The 23,815-nt window shown below is 31.6% G+C and overlaps 1 protein-coding gene across 1 annotated transcript in view; it reads left to right on the forward strand.

Moving 5' to 3' along the window:
* Nucleotides 1-23,815, forward strand: part of KaiR1D (Kainate-type ionotropic glutamate receptor subunit 1D) — a 1,638,136-nt gene that overhangs the window by 727,466 nt on the left and 886,855 nt on the right. Inside the window, exon 17 of the mRNA XM_089592467.1 lies at nt 23,184-23,405. Within this exon, the coding sequence (XP_089448593.1) occupies nt 23,184-23,405 (222 nt within the window). The remainder of the gene's footprint in view (nt 1-23,183; nt 23,406-23,815) is intronic.

The following is a 23,815-nucleotide window of genomic DNA, read 5'->3' on the forward strand; positions in this document are numbered from 1 at the left end:
GAATTTGAACGAAGTAACGCCCTGGTCCTAACGTCTATTAGAAAATTTTTTATTTTAAGACTTAACACACATAAAAATACCGTGCCGTCAGATACATTACTAGTTTAAGAGGTTATTGCCTTTTTTTTTTAGTTAAAAATTTTTTTAAGTCTTAAATCTTAGAGAAAAGTAATTTTGAATCAAAAATTTGTTTTGCATTTTACATTCAAACACATTTGTATATGTAAGTATACATCCTCAATGTATCTATCAACTACACTTGGAGAATTGGATATTAAAAAACAGTTAGCCATTTGATTTTTTACTGATTGGTTTGTGAAAGTACAGACTTCATTGAGTTTCAAGAGTGACCATAGAACTAAACGTAATGGGTCGCGAAAGTACTGTCTATTTAGTGTCACGAAATGCCTTATGGTTCTATCTACACTAGGTAACGAAAATACTGTCAAAAATGAATATTAAATTGAAAATACGTGAATGCTTATTCTAAAAAAGATGGAAAGAATTTCAGTGAAGTAACGCACTGGTCTTAAAATTAAAATTAAAGTTTTCTCATAGACGTTAAGACTTAACACACAAAAAAACCGTGCCGTCAGATACATTACTAGTTTGGGAGGTTATTATATTTTTTTATTTAGTTATGGATTTTTTCAAGTCTAATATCTCAGAGAACAGCAATTTTAAATCTAAAATTTCTTGTGCCATTCACTTTCGAATACATTTATTTATGTTAATATACATTCTCAATCTATCTATCAACTACACTTGGAGAATTTGATATTAAAGACCAGTTAGCTTTGTGATTATTTACTTAGTGTGTTGTGAAAGTACAGACTTTATGGAGTTTCACGATTGACCATAGGACCAAATGTAAAGGGGCACGAAAGTACTGTCTGTTTAGTGTCACGAAATGCCTTATTGTTTCTTCTACACAAAGTTACAAAAATACTGTTAACAATGAATGTTAAAGTAAAAATACGTACGTGTTTTTTAAAAAAAATTCAAATCCATTAGAATGAAGTTTTGCACTGGTTTAGAAATTAAAATTTAAGTTTTTTTATAGACGTTAAACTTGACAGTCATTTAAAATACCGTTCTGTCTAATAGATTACTAGTTCTTAAAGGTTACATCTATTATTTTTGTTAATTTAAGATTTTTTGAAGTCTATTATGTGAAAGAAAAAGAAAATTTTCTTATGATTTCTCATGCAGTTTATTTATTATTACATTTAAGTCTGTAAGTAAATTTTTTATGTATCTATTAACTACTCCTGGAGAATTTGGTATTAAAAAAACTGTTAGGCCTGTGATTCTTTACTTTGTGGGTTGTGAAAATACGAACTCTTTTGGATGGCGAATGTCTATAAGATCAAACGCATTGGGTTATGAAAGTACCGTCTATTTTTGGTAACAAAACGCCTTATTTTTTTTTTACACTATGTTACAAAAATACTGTCTACAATATTAAAACAAGAATATATATTCTTAATAGGTATACAAAATTTGAACGAAGATTTATTTATTAATTTCCAAGTTTTTTTAATGACGTTAAATTCAAGAAACAGCAAAAAATACAGTGCTGTCAGATACATGACTTGTTGTTTGAAGTTGATTAAATTTTTTTTTTGATTTTTAATATTTTAATGTTTAATATCGCAAAGAAAAAAATGTATCAACGATTTTTTAAGGAGTTTCCTTTTTAATACATTCAAGTATGTAAGTGTGAATTTTTAATGTATTTATTAACTGCATTTAAATAATTTAATAATAGTGAAACAGTTATTTCTTTGATTTTTTTCTGAGTGGATTGTATTAGTGCGGACTTTTTTGAGTTGTGACAGTGTCTATAGGGCCAAACGCAAGGGTCGCGAAAGTACTGTCTATTTTAGGTCGCATAAGGCCTTAGTGTTTTTTTGATACTAGGTTACGAAGATACTGTCAACAATCAATGTAAAAGTTAGACTACATATTTATAAAAGATAAAAGGAATTTAAAAAAAGTCAAACTAATTAGTTTCTTGATGCGTTTTTTTTATAATCGCTGCTTTTGTCTAATAAGTAAGAATAATCCAACAGTTAGTTGATACTTGTGGCCGTAAGCCAATAATACATCGATAATTTTTTTCCAATTCTATTTTTGTTTGTGTAAATGATACTTTTATAATTTTTATCGTTTTAGCTTATGTTTTATTAGAATATCCATTAGGTTCTACCTAATAAATGGTGAGCTGAAAGATGTTTGTTACCCAGGTAGCAAATGTAAGATCGTTTTTTTACTAAAATATATAGTTACTATGTGTATACTTCATTATTTTTTACTATAAAGTTATAAAGTATAAACATTAATCAGAATATTCTGATGTATGAAAAATGGTTTATGTTTATTTATTATTTTTCTTTCTCAATAAAAGTCCTTAAAGCATTTGTTTTTATTTTATATTTAATTGTTTATATAATATTCTATCTGTAAAACTGCTGTCTTTCTAGACTGTTGTAGAATAGATTAGTTTACAAAAGTACATGAATATGAATAGAAGTTTTATTTACTTTTATTAAGACTGTAAAAATCTTTTCAATAAATTTTTGGCATAAAATTAATGTTTTACTTAATATGTAACTCGTTTCTTATATTTTAAGGAATCTATCAAAGAAAAATTTTGATACTCTCCAGTCACAAGATCATGGTATTTTCAAACCATTATGAATTATTATTTTGATAATTTTTTATTCGAAAAACGAAAGTATCATGTAAATTTATCACTCATCGATTGTAAAATAACCAAAAATATATTTTTTTTTTTTAACTGTAATTCCAAAACTCACTTTACTGTTAAGAAAAAATTCTCAGTCTATGTTTAATACAAAATTTTATAATACTTTAAAAATCAAGAAAGAAAAAACAAACAACGTTAATTAACGTTTGTAATCGTTACATTTGAGCTTAATTTGCTTAAAATGCAGCTTTCATCATAATTATCGTTTAATATACGAGGTAAGATTTTGATGAAATATGCTTAAATATTAAAAAAACTTCGAGTTAAAACTCTAAACTTATTAAGTAGGCAAATTTTCTAAAAAAATTCACTTACAAACTTACTTCTTGTATGGGACTGTATAAAATAATATTAGACTGGGGTAAAATATAATGCGATATCAGTCTATATAAGCTTTATACAATTTTTTGATTGCGAGTAAAAAATTGGTAACTCAAAAATAAAATGATTCAATTACTAATAATTTGGGCACATCAGGTAATATCGCAAAATATTTTTTTCGAAGTTTTCCTGTGACTTAAAATAAAATTTTTCGTTGCTACAATAGTAATCTCTTATCGTAGAATAAAATAACATAAGAGAAATATTCATGAGGGTATGAAGGGATGCAGGATCACTGAGGCATAAATGTCTGGGAAATTCCATAGAATTCAGAAATATTAAAAAAAAATATTTGTCCTTAATTTACATTAATTTTAAATTTTTTCCATTATGACCTTGTTTAGATGAACACTTCGTAAATCAATTATTTATAAAATATTCACTTTATAAAATATTCTTTTATGTAAAGTATGTTATTTGCGATCAATTAAGATTCTGTTACCTTAATATTAAAGTCTGAAATTATTAGTAAGCTTACAATATTTGCTTAACCACTAATATTTGTTGAATGTTGCTAGTTAAAAAAAGCAAATATTGTTATAATATTCAAAACCTACTCGTATATTATCCATGCAGGTTTTTATACTATACGGTAAAAACTCCTTAAAATGCCTTTGATGGTATCAATGGCTTTTTTTTTTAATATAGATGAGGTCTGGACCCTGTGTGCATACGTTTTAAAGGTAAAGCTACCCATCTATGATGATAAATACACTATCTATGACTTTTCAAAAGTTCTTCAAAGTAACCAATTCCCATTCATATATAATTATCAGAAAAGAATTTATATTTGTACTAAACAAAAACGATAAGAGATTTATGTTAAGAAATTAAGACGCATAAGCTTTATAAGAACATCAGTAAATTTGAAGTTACGTGCACGATGCTAAGATGCTAGGCGTTGAGCATACGTAGGAGCTCTTGATTCGCGTGATTGATATATTTTTAATTACTATAAGTATGTTTAGTGTATAGATAACCGTTGATAAGGCAAGATGCCTTATGTTGGATATGAAATGTTAATCGTAATAAATTAAGGTACATTATAGAAGATATGTTTAAAGTACTTATTTTCCCAGGCTCATTTTTTTTAAACATGGTAGTGGAGGTCCGTGGTTTGAGTTGCCTGTTTCTTTTTATTTTTTTTTATTTTTTTTATTTTTCACGTGTCTCTTTGGAAGCACGTGAGAATCACTTGTACGTGAGGCTTAAATTAAAAATGGATTCAGAAAACGTAAAGTATTAAAAAGATTAGTATAATACGCGTGCAGTGATCTATTTCACAAGTATTTCAGTGCAAAATTTATTGAGAAGCAAAAAGATTAAAAAGTTCCATGAAAGAGGAAGCTTAGCACCTGTTTAATGTAAAGAAGTGTAAGAGGCAATGTTCAAGTATAGGTAAATGGAAAATATACAAGGAAGAGAAAGAACTAAACAGATCGGCAACAGGAAAATCTAAATAGAGATAAGCAGTGAAAATTTTAAGTTGAAAAAGGGAGACAGAGACTACGTGAGAAAAAGTTTTTTGAAAATATGTATTTTTATATTAAAAGTAGTCAAAATGAAAAAGGAAGAAGATAAGATGGTGCACGACATCAAACGACATCAAATTTATGTTACCAATTTTTAGTGGTAGTAATTATAGTTTGTAAAAAAAAAAAATATTGATGTATTTAAGGTCTAGAAAATGTGAGAATGTAATTAATTGAAAAGAAGAAATCAAAACGAAGTAAAATCAGCCAGAAAAGAGAAAGATTTGGAAGCTATGAACTTTATTTGTAGTGTATTACCTGTGGACTAATTCAAATTAATACATGAGAAAACCAACTCTTATAAGATTATCAGAAAATTAGATTAGTTATACGTAAGAGAATCAACAGCATTGCAGATGTGTGTAAGAAATTAATTAGATTAAATCAAGTTAAGTGATTTTGAAAAATCTTGTCATTTTTTTGAAACTTTAAAAAGATAATATTTAAATTGAAAAATGCTGGAGCCATGGTTAATAAAAATAAACAAGCTTATTATTTACTAAAAGTATTACCTCCTACATCAAAATATATTGGTGATTTCATAGACATTTTGAAAAAAGAGGTTCAAACAGTTGAATATGTTTAAAATAATATTAAAATGTACGAGATAAGAATTCAAACATACAAAAATAAATGTAATAGTAAAATTCTTAATGTACTTCAAGTGTAAAATAACAAAAATAAAAACTGGTATAAGTGTGCTAAACTAGGATACTTTTGAAGTCAAAGTTATAATAACAACTATAATCAATGACAAAACACATTAAAAGGATCGTGGACTAGGATTTTGAAAGTAAATAGAGAAAGAAGTAATTAACAGGGAGAAGGCGGATGACATTAGTTTGACAATGAACAACAGGGAAACTCTCACAACAACAACAGAGGCCATGGCAGAGCACAGCGTGGTCGTGGTGGATATCAACAGTGGAAGAATCAACGTTGGCAACAACAACATTATCAAGATAACAGTACCAATTTTAGTCGAAGGGATATTGAAAATCAAAGTACTAACGAAGACTTATATTCTACATTTTTAGACAACAATGTATGTATTCATAAGAATCTGAATCTTGCTGGTTGCGAAGCAAATAATTTTAGTAATGAATTCAAACGGATTTTGTAAACTGGTTATACTGATCATATTATTAATAACTGAAATTATTTTTCAGAGTAATTAAATCTACAAAATCCAGTTAATGTCAAAAGTGGCGATGGAAAATCTATAAAAGCTACAAAAATAGGCAATATAAATCTATTATTCAAACTAAATGATAAGATTCCAGAATATCATATTAAATACGTTTACTATGTTGAAGAAATCTATAAAAATCTTATTAGTGTTGGTAAACTAACAATTTATAATAAAATCATTATAGAAAATGATACTGCAAAAACTTTTGAGAAAAAAAATGAATTGCTTACAACAGCATATGAAATGAATGATATTTACAAGACTTCAGCATAGTAGATAAAAAACTGGCTCACGATGTAACATGTAATATGAGTTAAAAAGAAAAGTATTACAGAATGCTAGGCTATTTTAATTTTAATTATTTAAATCTTTTGTGTAAAAAAGTTAGTTGAAGGTCGACATAATAATTTAGAGAGTGATTATTTAAAATGTGGCACTTGTATTCAAAATTAAATGCATAATATTAACCTTCATAACAGTAAAGGTAGAGCAAATGATATCTTAGAAGTCTTACATATTGAGTTAAAAGGGCTTCATTGAGAAAGTTAAGATGGAGATAAATATTTTTTAATTATTCCTGAAGATAACAGTATAATTGCTCAAGTATACATACTGAAGTTTAAGAAGAAAGCTAATGGTTGTTTAGTAGATCGTAAGAATAAATTAGAGAACTTGACAATGAAAAGAGTAAAAAAGTTGCGATGCGATAATCAGAAAAAATTCCGTAAAAAAAGAACTTATCGTAAAATTAGTTGTGCCCATCTAAAGAACCGCCAAACAAAGTTATCTAGTTAAAGAGATGTTACTTTATGTACATAAAGGCCTACAGTAGCATATGAACTTGAATCAGAGGTAGTTCTTTACTATGCCAATACAGATAACTAACATATATGTCTAGGGAACCAGCAATGTTAAGCCAAAGAGGATCCGTACAAAAACTTTATATACTTGAAAAAAAAAAATAATAACAAAATTAAATTAAGTTAAGAACCTATACTGTATTATAATTATAACAGGTTTGTACCCAATGAAAAGACTACTTGATTTGATCGGAATTCGATTTATAGTATACTGATTTTATATTACTATTATATAAACATACAATATACATGTATGTACCTCTCACACAGTTTTTTTATTTCATGACCATGATGTATAAGCCTGCAAATAAACTAGATTGAGCAACCAGTAATGTAAAAAAACTAAGGGATTTCACGATATGCTAAATAAAATTTATCATGATGAACTTGGGGTGCTTGAAGAGTGATCACTTCTACCCTTTGGCTAGTTTTCAGTTAATCTACTACAAAAATTCGAAAGTAATTTGTTTGATTAGCAAATTTATGCTTATTTAAATCTTTAGGGTAACATAACCATTAAATATACGTGGTTTAGTTTGCGTTATGCCACGACAGGCAAAACCTGCAGAGATAATATGCCACAGGGTGATATGGCTTAAGATTTAAATATCTTAGTACCTATATATTAAGGGTAGAACTGCTTGAATAGATAAGGTAACGCAAGAACATAAAATTTTTGAATTATTTTATAAACACATATATAATTTCTTAGTCGCATTAGTGTTAATGTAAAAGTTAGCAAGCTTAAGTAAATGATCAGTGCATGAGTCTAACCAAAGGACAGTCAGAGTTGTATGCGGGGCTGCTTTGTTTTTAACTACTTTTGAGGAGACATAGAAACTTTTATAGGTATTATTAGCTATCATGCGAATACAAACAAGGCTTACGTATGTTCTCTGTTAATCATCGACGAAGCCATATTTTTAAAACGTTTGAAGATCACTCAAACAGTCACTTAATCAAGAAATTTCCATTGCATTTGATAGATAAGTTTTACTTCTCCAGCAACACTATTCGTAAAAAAAAAAAACAGGAAAAGATTTATCCTATGCTTTTTCTAAATTTACTTATCTTATGTTATAACATTATATTTAATATAAAATAAGATGATTCAACTGGTTGGGTCGAATGAAATATCAATTTAAGAAAGTATAAAAGGTTTTGTCAGCTTGGGCATTGTTTAAGGTGGATATCCTAGGGAACTGAACGTATTAAAAGTTAAGCGATAACTTTAGAATGATATGGAGGTTAATACATTTTCGAATAATACCTTAAAAATATTCGTCCAACAGATCTTAGAAATTACATTCTTGATATTTTTAGCTAATTAACAAAATTTAAAAAAATAATAGTTTTTAAGACTAATGCATAATATTTTTGGTCCTAGTTACTATCCATGTCTACTGAAGGATCAATATCAAAATTTCTAAATACTCAAAAAAAAATTCTTGCTAGTCTTATAATCTTTGATTCGTATCCTAAATTACTAAGATAATATATGACTGCAGCAATGTAAGAACAAGATCTTACAGTGCGTGATCCATTGGGTAATTACATATATGGCGTAACATACTGCTGTATCTAATTAAGTTAGGCTTATATTTGATATAATGTTTGTAAGTTTTTCTGTTGATATACATATACCTTAATAATACTATTATTTAAGAAGGTTTTATTTTAGTATATTGAAAATTGATGTTATTATCGTCATTTTATAAAAGGGTTAAATATCATATGGCTTAACTTAATTGTAAGGTTTCCAAAAAAAATGTGTTTTAGTCTTCTTTACTGAATTCTAGACAGTCAAAAACTGTATTAGATGTTATCTTTTTTTTCTAAAAAATAAATACCTACTTACGTACTCAATTCATTTTTAGGCTTTTATTGTAAGCAAAGACATACAGTTTTGCCACAGTAAGGCACATTGTGACACACACAGAAATTATTGGTATACATAATACTGTATTGGTTACATACAACATTATTGGTTACACGTATTTTACAATATTAGATACAATTTTTTTAATTGGTTGGTGTGATGATGATATTACGTCGACGACTTTACTAAAGAATTTTAGTAGTAGGCAACTTCGCTGCAAGAAAGTGGCCCATACCTTCGCGAGGAGCATTGCATGGTGAAAAAATACTTGCGAAAACTCACAAAGGTGCATGCCCACGAGAGTTGCACTAGTCGAAAATTGAGCCATGGTCTTCCACGTGCCAACCCACAAACCACCCCCCTAAGCACCCACGTGCTAAAGATGTTATCTTAGTCGAAGAAAAGGGCAGTCAAGACTATCTGTCTGTCTAAGCTTCTACTGCTTAAGTATTTTAACCTTAATTAACATTTAACATTCTTGCAATAATTATATTTTGTTGGTCATCATCATCTTTATCACTATTTAAACGCTAACAAAAAAAATTATTAAAAACACACGCAATCCTACAAAATCCCCCAGCTTTTCGTATAAGTTTATTGTCCAACTTCTAGTAAAGAAGCTCATACTTGATACCTACAATGCAATGAACAGCCTTGATAACCCATCTTAATTTCGATACGTAACAAGATTAATTCACTTCACTTGGACCCAAGTTAAGTCTCTTTTCCTTCAAGGCAGGCATGAAAATCTTACAACCAAAATTTTCTAAATAAGATACAACATCTCTAAAATTGCTATCCACATTGCAAATATTAGCTTTTCGCATGATTGTTCTCACTTTGTTTAAATCGTATCTTAGTTTTTTCATGATGCTTGCAGCACTTTCTGTGGCCAAACAAGGAGAAAGAAGATTAATAATGAATCTGTGGTGTAAATATCGAGAGGCTTGACTAAAAGATATTTCTTGTAACCTAAGTATGATTTTTGTTGGTACTCATTGTTTTTACTTTTTTAGTAACGTAAAAATGTTACATTAAAAGCCAAAGCAAGCTCAGTCATTAAATAAATCTTGCATAGATGGAAGTGTGGTTAGGAACAATATCCTCTTTATTTTAAAATACCTTTTACACCAAAATACTTTGGTATGATATCTTATTTAAACGAATTAATCACTTACTCGGAAAAATTAAAAGCTTTAGTTATGTTTTTTATTTTGTAAACAGATAAAGTCAAAGTATTGGATGATGCAGTTTGTAATTTAAAAAATCAAATAACTAAAGCCTGCATTACGTCTCGAAAAGCTGATTACCTTATGTAGAAAAGTAATAACTTCCCTACCTTTTGCACTTCATGAGTTGAAAAAGTAGTAAAAAAAATGTGTTTTTCATTGAGGTCTAATAATTTTGTTCTATGTAAAAATGTTTTTGAAGCTTCATCTAAAAATTAAAAAAAAAATAAGCATATCCCATCTGCAGTGTAAGGACTTGTATTACTGTACATCTGTATGAGTTTAAGGTCGTTATACGAAAATTGTTTTTTATTGAATGTTAAGCACAAACTTAATTTCGATTTAAAATAATGATTTTTGTTTTAATGAAACACTGCCTTCTTGCAACAAATGGTGCAAGCATTAAGATATTTAAAGCTCAACACATGCAACACATTGTATGAGAAATAAGAGTTCTTAGAATAGGTAACATAAGAGTAGGTTTTTGAAGTAAAACCTCGTATGTTGGGTGATAAACGGCTGCGTGAAGAGACATGGATTAGGAAAATACGAAGCCACTCATCCTATGGGCCAAGCCCTTTCCTCAGTCTTCTTTCTTGCACACTCCCTTCCAATATATCTCTCTCTTTTGCATGTACTATGCGCACTCCCTTTTCCTAACGCTGCTTCTATACCTACATATTGCGAGATAGTTCTTTCCATAACAATATATATTGTATTCTCGTAAGAGGTGTGTGGTATATCTGATCAATAGCGTCACCTATTCATAGAATGCTGAGATTCGATGCGCGGACACGACGCGAATATTCTTAACTGCAAAGGATTTGACGGTGCGGTGGCCAGGGCCAGTAGATGGTTTTAAACTCGAGTGAGTAGTTAAGGGGACATATAACCCAATAACCCAACTAACTGAGCGGCGTTTTGCATTTCGCGAAATAAATTTATTTACAAGTACTTCTAAATTAAGTTTATCAGTCATTGTACTGTAAATGTGTAACAAAGCAATGTGATTAAGTCTATCCTGCAACATTGTCGACCTTAAATAATTTTTAAGTCTTCGTAAAACAGAAAAACTTTGTTCATTTGAACACGAAGACCCTGGAATCGTAACAGTCAAACGAACAAAGCGCACAAACTCTTCTATAAGTCCCTTCAACCAATCATTCTTTTTCAAAAACTCCACTACACCCCTCAAATTTTTTATCTGCTCATTCTTTCTTGCTACCAATTCCAAAAACATGTCTCTATCTTTTATCAACTTATCCTTATCGAAATCTTTTTTGTAAAATTTAATTATCGCTGTATAATCTGTATCTGTTGAGTGTCCCAAAATGAACTTTTCCGTCATTTTAAAAAATCTGGCTGAATCGTTATAAAAACGACTTTCTAAAGATGCTATTAACTGATCAAAAATTTCGAAATACGATTTTCTGAAAAAATCTTCAGGTGTGTTGAATTTAAATGTGTCACATTTTCCTTGATCGAGACGTTTAGGAATTTTATGTTGACGTGGAAGTGTAGGCTCATCAAGTGAAAGCTCAACAGCAGTTTTGACCCTCAATTGCCAGATTTCTTTAAATTTTGAATCGCGAGAAGCGTTCAAAAGGTAAGTCACAGCTTCAATTTTTTCGTATGACTCGATCACGTATAACTGCTATCGTTTTCTTTTTCTGCTTCAATTTTGCAAATCTTTGAATTATGCAATACACTTGGTTGAGTCACGAACAAAATTGATCAAATCTTTTAATGTTCCGATGAACTTTCTGGCAAATAAAACTTTTTCTACACTATCTTGAACGACAAGATTAAGATTATGCGCATTACTGTGTTATATATCTGAGCGATTACGTTTAAGAACGCGATTCAGGCGATTTATGACTTGACTAGTAATTTGTATGCCACGAAAATCCAAGCGAACGAGAGAGAAAACGTGCACATGTATAGAATACGTATCAGACTGCGTTAAGATTTTCAGTCGAGACTTTATAGGAAGGTCCGTTTATTCGCTTGCCTCTTCGTCACTCGCACTGACATTGTCAACTCGGACTTCCCGAAAGCCTCTCAACAGATCGTACGTACACCATGCAATTGCTTGCTAAGTGTGTGTGTAAGTGCGTGTGTGTATCTAGCAAGATTAGCTTGCCTACTTGCACTGACGACGATGTCTAGCCGATCCTAAGCTCAAGATACCCCCACCCTTATTACCCTTAGGCCCTATTATAGTGCGCAAAGTTGTCTGTGGCAAACAGAGGCAAGTATAGTAAAACTGGCTTGTTTGCCTATGACCTAACGCTTGCTTTGTGCAATATTGGTTTATCCAAGATCTCCGTGCATCAATCGTAAACTAGCCAACGTAACCGTACTTTTATTGCACTTTTTAACAAGTTATTTTGTACATTTAAGCTAGTTTTAAGACTCGTAAATAAATTGACTGTCCTAATTTATTGTCTAATACAACAATATGGACGAAATCAATAAAAAAATTACAAAATTAATCGTTAGGCGTAATTCTGATAAATTCAAAGTTGCTTGGAGGAAGAACACATGTTTGGGGGAAGAGCTCGGACTCGTCCAAAGCCTTTTAGAGCCCTCTGAGTAACGCCCTCAAATGAATCTGTTGTCCAGTCTAACTTCCTCCTCCTCCCTTTCTGCGTTTTCCTCTTATATCTTAATAACTATGGCCGCATGACTGCATGTCACACATCGTCGCCTGGGGCCTAATTCAAAGAGCTGTATCGTACTCGATACAGTTCATACTCTCAACGTTGACAGAATTTTCACGTCACACGTTTAAAATAATATGGGATTCTGTCAACGCTAAAAATATGAACTGTATAAAGTACGATACGGCTCGTTGAATACAGCCACTGTGAGCAAAAAGGTATTATCTTGGCTGAGCGATTTAAATGGCACTATCTCAATGTATAAGCAAATGGAGACAGTACCTTATATATCGTTCAGCCAAGATAGTAGGTTTGTTCATAGTCCAAAATCTGGTGACCCCGGGCGACCCACGGCAGCCCACGCTAACCCAAGTTTCACGAAAGAACGAGCGTTCTTTGGTTAAGTTCGGGCGACCGCAGGCAAGAATCAGCTGGCCACCCAGGTTCCTGATTGGCTGGAGTCTTTCCTTTTAACGTCCCTTCTCCCTCCTGTACATACTCTGCTGTTTATTGTGTTTGCAGACTGACAAATCACACGTTCTTATATATCTATATACATCAGCTGATTCTCGCCCGAGGTCGCCCGAACTCAACCAAAGAACGCTCGTTCTTTCGTCAAACTTGGGTTAGCGTGGGCTGACGTGGGTTGCCCGGGATCGCCGGATTACGGACTATGAACAAACCTAGAACCTTCTTCCTCCCAGGCGACGATATGTTCTCGAGTCAGCTGATCGGCTGCTGGCTCAATGTGTGTTTGACTGTATATCTATGTATACATTAAAGAATTACCATGACAAATAATAGCGGTAAAAATTATTGTGAATTTAAGATGAATTTCAATTTAGATGAAATTCTTCCTGAGCCTAGGAAATCGCGGTAAAAACAAAACTTTTATCTATCTATGTACACATCAACACACACACATACACACACACGCTGCACATACACATATAAACAGACGCTCTCACAGGTATGTGTATGTGTCTTTATATGACAGCTGAGAGCTAAGAAGCAAAAATATCACATACTTATTTGATATTTTTCGCCGCTTTGAAAAATAAAACTTAAAAAACTATGGAAATTTTAGTTATTTCATAGTGTTCTTACAATTTTCTGCATCAACTGACTGAACAGGCTCAATGTGTTTAATATTGGCTTCACTGTTGGTCAATTCTGTTATGAAGGATTTCTTTTCCTTATTCTGTTGCCCAACAGCATCATCTACACTATCTTCGTGTTTCCTTTTCTTTCTCACTACAAATTTATCCATCATACCAAAAAAAAAAAAATGTATTCTTCAGACCGATAAATTTTTCACGTTCTGCGCAAGTCTCTGTTTCCACCGTTTACAATGAATACTGATATAATCGTATTGGTCAGAAACATAATACGGACAAAGCTATAACGAGCTGTGATTGGTTAAATAAAAATAGATGCGCAGCAGCACTTCACATGTACATCAGCAGCACTCCCAGTTGCGAGACCGTGAACCACGTGAAATTTAAAAGTAAAGCAAAACGTATGTTAAGATCTTATCTATCTTTTTTTGAAATCCTCACGCATAGCAACATTAGAATTTTCGAGCGGAGAATTTCAAAATTCTATTGGTTATGAACTTTAACCACTGGCCCGTTAAAAGTATAGGATTATGTGGTTATGTTTATTGGGTTACATCAACGAATTTCGGTGGGTAATTTACCCACTCGAGATTTTTCAAGTGGATAGTACTACCCACTCACTCCGTATTATCTGCCGGCCCTGGCGATGGCCTGACGGGCACGACTCCGATGGGAAGACCGAGCTCTGCTGGGCAATGAGAAAGAAAAAATGAGTTCAGTTTTTGTTCAGGTACGACGATGAAAAGGTCCTCTCAGGGGATCCACAGGGGCCTGGTGCTTGATCGTCGATTACGTGAGAATCGTGAGTACTGATTCCTCTCTTCAGAAGGGAGCTTTTAACACTCTAGGGTGCCATTAAGGTGAGTGGGTATAAGCTTAAAATTTTTGTTGGATCCAAGAAGTTGGTCAGGGTAGACTCCAATCATTCACGCCCCGATACATCTTTGTTTGTCGCCTATATATTATGAGAGAGTCAAAAATACGCCCTCTCTGATATTTTTTTTAGTTTTAAATAGCGGTAGGTTTTCTTATATTTGACATATTATTATTCCATTTTAGTTGACTGTTAATGTAAAGGGAATTAAGAAAGAGCGCCGCACGTTATCCGCAATAATTAAGACTTTTGATTTCGTATGAAGAATACCGTTAAAGTTCGGAGTAACCAGATAGGTGATATTTAGTTTGCTTCAAATGATCTTGTTTAGGGTAGAAATTTAGGCAGTTTTACTTATTTTCTCGAGATGCGTAACGGTCGTACGTCACATTTATCCGTGTAACGCTACATATAATCAATAATACATAAAAGATCAATTTGTTTTATCTTTTTATTCGATTGATAAGACTCCCTTATCCTCTGTTTCCCTTAGAAATTTATTATTTAAACACACTCAGAAATTGTCAAGGACAATTTCAGGGTCTTGCAATACATGTATATATATGCATGTATTAAATTCGATTTATTCAAAAATACTTTAGCTCCAAATATAAATTGTATTTATCATATAATAAGATATTGTGGTACGAAACTTGATACTGTATGTACATTTTCAGTATATTAAAATATAAGAAACAGCATTAAGAAAAGTAAACGAACTAGAAAACTGTTATATATTTATCTAATAAGTCCAATATTTTGAAGATACTAAATTTAAATCATATGACATAATAAATAAATTTTTAGGTTTAAAATATTTCTTAAGGTTTGGCACGTAAAAAGCGCATAGGGTAGAATCACTTTTATTATAATATATATAAATTGAATTATGTGCACCTCACGTACATACAGCATGATATGTAACGGTGGCATTTCCCAAGAACCGCGTGTAGAGCAATTTTTTCGGACGCGAACCCAGTTGAAATTAATTTTTTAGGGCAAATAGATTTTAAATGGGAGCCGATTTAAAATACGTTCCAAACTGCCTCTAAATGGGGTTGGAAGGCTATGCGCACCCGCTTAAAGTTGCGACGTTGCCACATAGAGCTTAGTCGGTAAGCAGTGAGAACTATATCCATGTGCACACGCAAGAGCGTCAGCTACTGCTGGTAACTTGAAGGTTGGATGTAAAAAGGTGAATATTGTCTGCTCCTTATGTTGTCAGTTGTTTATCCACGCGCTTACTGTCATTCTTACTCTCATGTTGGACAAAAACATCTTTAAATGTTTATACTTAAGTAATTTTACCTCAAATTAAAGTAAAAGACCATATCAGTAGGGATTTTTCCACGCTACACGATAGTATTTTTGCGAAAATAGTCGACATCTCGGTCAAAAACATTATTGTTTAGTATGTCTTGCTTGTGTTCCCAGACATAACGTCTGTACACGATTAAGAACGAGTCCATTCATAAATTGCAATAATCAAAGTTTAATACAGTTGATATTGCTTATAGAAATCATTTATTAATCATCGAAATTTACAAACTTTAAAATAATACGTTTAAAAATGCTCTTAATATTCAACAGAAATTATAAACCATCTATTTAAAAAAACCATAAGCTTTACAGTGTATTAAATATTAATTTGAAAATTTTACGGTAATAAAATTTTTGGTTGATGTACATCTTTATTAAGTTAAAACTTAACCATCAATATGAACTGACGCAGTGAGGTTAAAAAATAGCTTACAACATACAGAAAATAAATTTAATTGAACTAATGCCCCGCCAATTGCCCACCAAGTACCTGGGAAGTCTCCGCCGAGTGCCCGGGAAGTACACACCAAGTGCCCGGAAAGTACCCGTCAAGGACCTAGGAAGTACCCACCAATTGCCCGGAAAGTGCCCGCCAAGTACCTGCCAAGTACCCGGAAAGTAAGTGCCTGGGAAGTACCCACCAATTGCCCAAGATGTACCCACCAAGTACCCAGGAAGTGCCTGGGAAGTCCCGGCGAAGAGCCCGGGAGGTCTCCGCGAAGTGCCTGGGAAGTCCCCACCAAGTGCCCGGGAAGTGCCCGGCAAGTATCCAGAAAGTACCCGACAGTATTGTACTTGTCGGGGACTTCCGGGGCACTTACCGGGTACTTACCGGGTAACTGGCGGGTACTTGGCGGGCATTTGGCAAGGACTTCCCGGGCACTTGGTGGGTACTTCTCGGGCACTTGGCGGGTACTTCTTGGGCACCTGCTGCGACTTCCCGGGTACTTCTCGGGTACTTCTCGGGCACTTGGCGGGGACTTCCCGGGTACTTGGCGGGCACTTGGCGGGGACTTAGTTTGATTTAATTTATGTTCTGTATTTTGTAAGCTATTTTTTATTCTCACCGTCTCAGTTTATATGGATGGCTTAGTTTTGTCTGAATAAAGATGTATATCAACGAACATTTTATTATCGTGACATTCGTAAATCATTATTCAATACACTGTAAAGATATGATTTTTTTTAATAGATGTTCTACAATTTTTTTTTGAAATAATTAGATAGTATTTAGAGCATTGATGCATGATTATGTTCATGATCACATGTGCTCATGTACATACATATGTTTTATGATAAATAAATGATTTTTATGAGCAATATCAACTGTAATATACTTTGATTATTGCAATTTATAAATGGACTCGTTCTCAATCGTGTACATACTTCATTCCCAGGAACGCAAGCAAAACATACCTAAGAACAATATTTTTGACCTAGAGGTCGACTATTTTTGCAAAAATATTATCGTGTAGAGTGAAAAAATCCCTACTGATATGGTCTTTTACTTTAATTTGAGGTAAAATTACTTAAGTATAAACATTTAAAGATGTTTTTGTCCAACACAAGAGTGAAAAAGACAGTAAGCGCGTGGATTAACAACTGACAACATAAGGAGCAGACATTATTTACCTTTTTACATCCAACCTTTAAGTTACCAGCAGTAGCTGACGCTCTTGCGTGTGCACATGGATATAGTTCTCACTGCTTACCGACTAAGCTCAAACGACAATGTGGCAACGTCGCAAGTTTATGCGGGCAAGCTATATATAGCTTTCCAATAACCCATTTAGGGGTAGTTTGGAACGTGTTTTTAATCGGCTGCCATTTAAAACCTATTCACCTTAAAAAATCAATTCCAACGGGGTTCGCGTCAGAAAAAATTGCTCTACACGCGGTTTTCGGGAAATGCCACCGTTACATATCATGCTGTATATATATGTATATATATATATATATATATATATATATATATATATATATATATATATATATATATATATATATATATATATATACAAAGGAACTTAGTAGAGTGAGGGAAGCATGAAGAACTGTCGATTTCGCGTTCTTCCTTGGCTCTGAAAGGGCATAAAAAAAGTTTCGCTTCAAAAATTTGAAGAGCATTTTTAGTTGTTCTAAGATTCCTTGGACAAGTATTTTTGAGGTTGCGTACCAGAAATACATTTTTTTTAATTCATACTATGACTTTAGAGCATTATTTGACAGAAAATTGGTAGTTATGGTAGTGAGATTCCATAATATTCAGCAAATAGCAATAAAAATGTTTATGTATATGTATTTTACCATTATTAAGAAAAAAATATTAGAAGCATTTTCAAATAACATACTTATTTTTATGTAATAGCGATTCATAATGCTTTTTTATATATAATCAAATAAATAAACTTAGACAAAATTTGATATTTGCTTTTTTCTAACCTATAATAATAAGTGATCAAAATTTAATTCGTAAAAAACTGTAATTTCAATGTAAAATTAGAAAATAAAGATTATTATGAAATTAAAAAAACAAAAACTTTTTATCATAGACAATCAAATTCCATCAAGTTGAATAACGTATTTCCTTACGTTTTACATTTGATGGGGGTCCTAAGATCCACACCTGGTTTTCAAGTTAAATTCATTAGGTAATAGATAAATGATAATGATATTGATAGTAATACTTACTTTTCAACTATTAAATAATTTTCTTGTACTATCTTAAAAAAAAGGTCCTTAAATTAGACATACAAAGCATAAAGACCTTTACATAACAAATAAGTAACTGTGATAAATAGCATTATACTAAAAGTATCCTTTTGTACGAGATTAAAAATGTAGGTTTAGATATTAATTTTTTCGTACTTCCTACAAGGTGTGCTCGAGCCATGGTGATAAGCCAGCATGCAATATCAGGTATGTAAATGTTAGTAAATCTCTAAAATACACTAATAAAATAGTAAGAGAACAGTAATTAAAATAGTAAGTATAGGTCTTCTACATATCTACCATATCCCTTTTTGGAATACAATAATATACAAAATGTAATCCAACGATGAAAAATTAAGCAGTTACTTAGTTTAGCTGTCAGCCTGTAACCAATTTTTTTCATATCAATCTGAACTAGCTATGTTTTTTGAGGCACACACTAATACGATGTTAATGAGTTACCTAGACTAACACTAACATAATAACTTAACCTACTTAAACATGAAAAACCATGGTTAAGAAAGACGGATGAGATGAAGCATTGTGAAGTATTGCTTGTCTCTCTCTAGCATCAAAAAGTTTGATGGGAGGAAGGTGAAAAAACAACATTCTACCTAATTAGTTAAAATGTTAGTTTAATTATAAAACTTATTAACTTAAGCCTGCGATTAGATTACAGCTAATTAGCGCTTCCAATGAATTTTTTAGTGTTGCCATAGACGGCTAATCATCTATTTACTTTGTTTGAAAAATTGTCGTTGCCTTATAACAGGTGAAGGAATCTTTACCTGAAAATAATTTTGAGATTCTTCTTTCTACTAGCCAGAGAGCTTTCACCTGGAGATAAACCCAAGATTTCTCTCTTGACTGGGGGCACGCTGAAGAAGATAAATCTATCTACGTTAGCCCATTAACTCAGAGAACTTTAAGTATACACCAAGCCGGTGAACCCCTCGATACTTTTTGAAAATTACTACTTTTGGGTCACCCATCCCCTCCACCAGGAGCATTGTATAGTGATATAGCACATGTTAAAATTTACAGAGGTGCTTGCTCAACAAACGCCACACTGGCCGGAAATCTAACCGTGGTCTCCAACGTGCCAACCCATAAGCTAGCTGACTAAGCCACCACAGTTTAAAAAAAAAGATAGAAAGAATGAGTTACTGTCACAAATTTTTTTTTTTAATTTTATTTACTACCAGCTAAAGCCTAGGTGATCAATCACTTACAAGATCAATCGTGTTAGTGACCAAAACACACAGGAGTTAGAGATCAGCACTCTAAGTCAGTGTATACATATTTTAAGAGAAAAATAAACCTTGCTGGTTAAGAATTTTTGTGAAAAGCTCTGTGGAAGACACTTTACAGAAGATATAATGTGATAACAGAAATACGCTTATTTAACTGCAGGAGTATCTGGTAGGACCTTAAGTGCGCCAACAGCGGTGCTATTGTCAAGTTGTCTGTAACTGCTCTTAAATCTAGTTCCCTATGTATCGAGCACAAGCTTTAGCTTGAAAAACATAAAATTGTGGCTGAATGTTTCTAATATAACAAAAAGTAGCTTATCTTTTAATTACTTCTGTTAACGTAACAATTAGTTAACCTTGAAAATAAAAAGCATTTAACTTACACTTAAAAAACAATATAGGCTTCCTTTTCTCTTTTATCCTAAGAAAAAATCTTGTTACCTCAGACATTCAATGAGGGAACTTTATTTAAACACTTGTGTGTTGAATACTTAACATATGGCTATATGTGGTTCGTAGTGAATATCATACAAAATAAAAATATAAACATAACTCGATTTTTATTACTGCATACGTGATATCAAGTTTGTAAAAGTCTTAACAATTGTGTTACCTTAGCAGGCAACAGATTACCACATTTAAATGTTAGTAATATGATTCGGTTATAGAAACAAATATATAAAGTGCTAGCAACCCTCAATGAGAATGTATCTACTCATTAGAGAATAATGTTTAAAATAATTTTATGAAACTATCATTTTTTTGGCAAAAAAACAATACATTTGAAATCATTTCAGACTTAACAATATATTATCTTTTGTCACTCTTCTTACTACTAATCGAATAATGTATAAGATAGTCATTTTTTTAAGTTTAAGTTTCATACCTATTTATAAAATACAATGCCTAGCGTCCTTTAGAAAATTCAATTTACTATGGAAACAATCAAACACACTACGAGATCACAATTTGTTAACAAAATTATTTTATTTATGGCACTAGAAAAATTTTTAGAAATTATCAAGGAATCGTATGAGAAAAGCATTTGTCAAGCACATTACGTGTAGTCTTATGAGTGGTGATGCGATCTTGCAACCTAGACCAGCTTATTAACGTCAAATGAATGCTATACCAAAAGTAAAAGATACGATCGAAGAGAGCAGTGTTTTAAATTTTATTTTGTAACACAATATCAGTGAATGGATTTGAAAGCTAAATAATAATTATTAATTTATCATGATTATTTATCGTGTTACAAATGACGTTTAAAGTAAAAAAAAGTTTTTTTTCGTAGGCTTGTACAGTATGCGTAGGCACATGGAAAAATTAGGATATTAAAATTTATCTTCTGCAAAACTGGAAACAGATTGTATCAGTTATTTTGGAAATTTTGGCGAATAGTCTATTGAACTTATATTCTTAGTACTGCGGTAAGAGTAAAAGTTCTGTTAGGTTCATCACAACGCTCAAGAAAATTATCAAAATTTCTTAAGGCATGATATTATAATCGATTCAACCTATGAGGATACAAATGTGTTGCATATCATTACACAGTGTGTAAGCTTCTACTTATGAAAGTAACGTCATAAAATTGATTGCGAGTGTGGCTGACTTGAGATTACGTATCATTGAAAAAGATTACTACTTACAGCAGTTAAAGGGCAAATCATACTTGATAAACTATTTTGCCGTAAGATTTTTGTAAGTAGCGTAAATAATTTTAAAACTTGTAATGAATCTTCTGTCAAAATTAATAATGAATTGGGTTACTAGATTTTAAAATTTTTGAAAATCTACGAGCGGTTGCTTTCACTCAATATCATAAAGGGAAGACATGTATTACATTTAACTTAACATGTGTTGGTAATACGCAAATGACTGCAGCAAATACTGAATGGGTATTTGGAATTTTGATAACAAATAGCACATTTAAATAAAAAACATTAAATCAGTAAATTAATACATTCTAGAAATATTTTGAAAAAATCATGTTTATTTCAAAGTTTATTAAAAAAATTCATACGTGAAAAGAAGGAGTAAGAAAAAGGGGGTCAAAAGACTTATTTAAGAAAATCAATATTTGAATGGACTCTTGTCTTATAAATTTTAATATGTGTTAAATGGCTCTATGGACAGCAAATGATGGTGAAATAATTGAAAACACAGATGATAATGTTATTAAAAATTTTTTTTTGTTGAACTACCTTTCAGCCCGTACAAAACTAGTTCAAGGCCCTAATCCAGTTCAATAATTCATCGACGAGTAACGTTAGCATTACCCAAGGTATTGGTAGTGGCTATTATGTACTAATTAAAAGTATTACAGTATAACCATCTGCGTCTGCAATTATTTCATTGAATACTTTAACAAATTATGAATATCATTAGCATTTGTCAAGCATCTTATCTTCTGGTAACATAGATTACAAGTGACAAGTTAGAATTAATCTTATTGAGAATCTTAAGTAAAGGTAATGTGTTATCAGCTGTTGAACATAATGGTAGAGTCTTAAAACTTATTCTTAACTGGAAAACAGTGTCTGATAAGAAAGATATTATTACGACAACTTTATTCATAAATAATTTAAAAGCTACACTTACTGAAACTTTTAACCTCCTTAAAAAAATTGAAGTCATTGATAAAACTGATATAAATTATCGTTTTTTGACAGCACTTCTATTTGCCAAATAACTGTAAAGTTAAATATTCTTTCAAAAAAGTTTCTGCGCAATATCGTACAACTTGTCCTATAAGATAACTTACAAATTATAATTCACGAAATCTTATAAGACATCGTACAATATCGATTGCACCATTGGCTACATGATACCCTTTACCTTAAAATGACGTACAAAAAATAAAGAAATATACATTTGATTCAAATGTATAACTTATAATGATGTAAATTTCTCCCCGAGTAAGATCCTCTCTTGCCAAGTAAATGAGACTCTTGACTAGGGGTTTTCCAGACCAAGCTGGAAACTTCTTGCTAGCGGTTAAAGTCACGCTTGTTTGTTTTACCATTTATATTAGCAAGTATAACACGCGTCTGACAAAAAAATTCTTAAAATTAAGAAGTTACACGTTATATTTCCATAATTTTTAGATGACGGAAATCTTGCTCCACATCGTATACCATATCATGTCAGTTATTGTACAAGAACTTTACACAATATGTTATGAGATTTTATGTAGCTTATCTTGTAAAATATTTTGTAAGATGTTTCGCACAATATCGTAAAGAAGTTTTGTTACGGGTCTACTTTATGAACGGAAATGTTTCTAGACCATGTGTTATTGCATCTTAAATTATTGCAGTCAATTTTTGTAAGGATAAACAGAGTTACTTATGACTTATTATCCTCAACAGTTTTTAAAGACGTGTATATTTTACAGGTAGAGATGACAGGATTGACTGGCACAATAAAATTTGATAATCAAGGTTTTCGTACAGATTTTGTATTAGATATTATTGAAATGAACACAAAAGATGGATTACAGAAAATTGGTTCATGGAATAGTACAAAAGGAATCAATTTTACAAGGAGCTATGGAGAGGTCTTCACTCAAATAGTTGATAGCCTACATAATAAAACATTTGTTGTAACTACCATTTTAGTAAGTGCAACAATTTTTATTATCATATTCTAACTCGGTAAGCATTAAGTATTACCAAAATTTGTCCAAATATAAATGTAAATAAATGTTGTATTCACCTCTGGACTCCATACGTCAACTTACGTGATTTTAAATGAATGTTGAAGAAAATTGTCAATATAATTAAGTAAACTGACGTGAAAAAGTAAACAAGGTGAGCGTTATAATGCTGTTAACTTAAAAGAACAGAAAAGAACGTTCTTAGTAAGTGATGGTAAATTTCTTGTTCGTTTTTACTTATGAATTAGGTAAGAAGATTATTAACTATCAGTTTAAAAAAAATATTTTTTGTATGTTGAAATAAAAATACCTAATTTTCATTTTTAATTAATTTTTCCACTGATGGTTCTACTATTTATTAACATACTAAA

The sequence above is a fragment of the Copidosoma floridanum genome, unplaced genomic scaffold (genome assembly GCF_036245765.1).
Source record: "Copidosoma floridanum isolate Cflo_tuat_1 unplaced genomic scaffold, Cflo_Japanese_pri ptg000017l, whole genome shotgun sequence".
NCBI lineage: Eukaryota > Metazoa > Arthropoda > Insecta > Hymenoptera > Encyrtidae > Copidosoma > Copidosoma floridanum.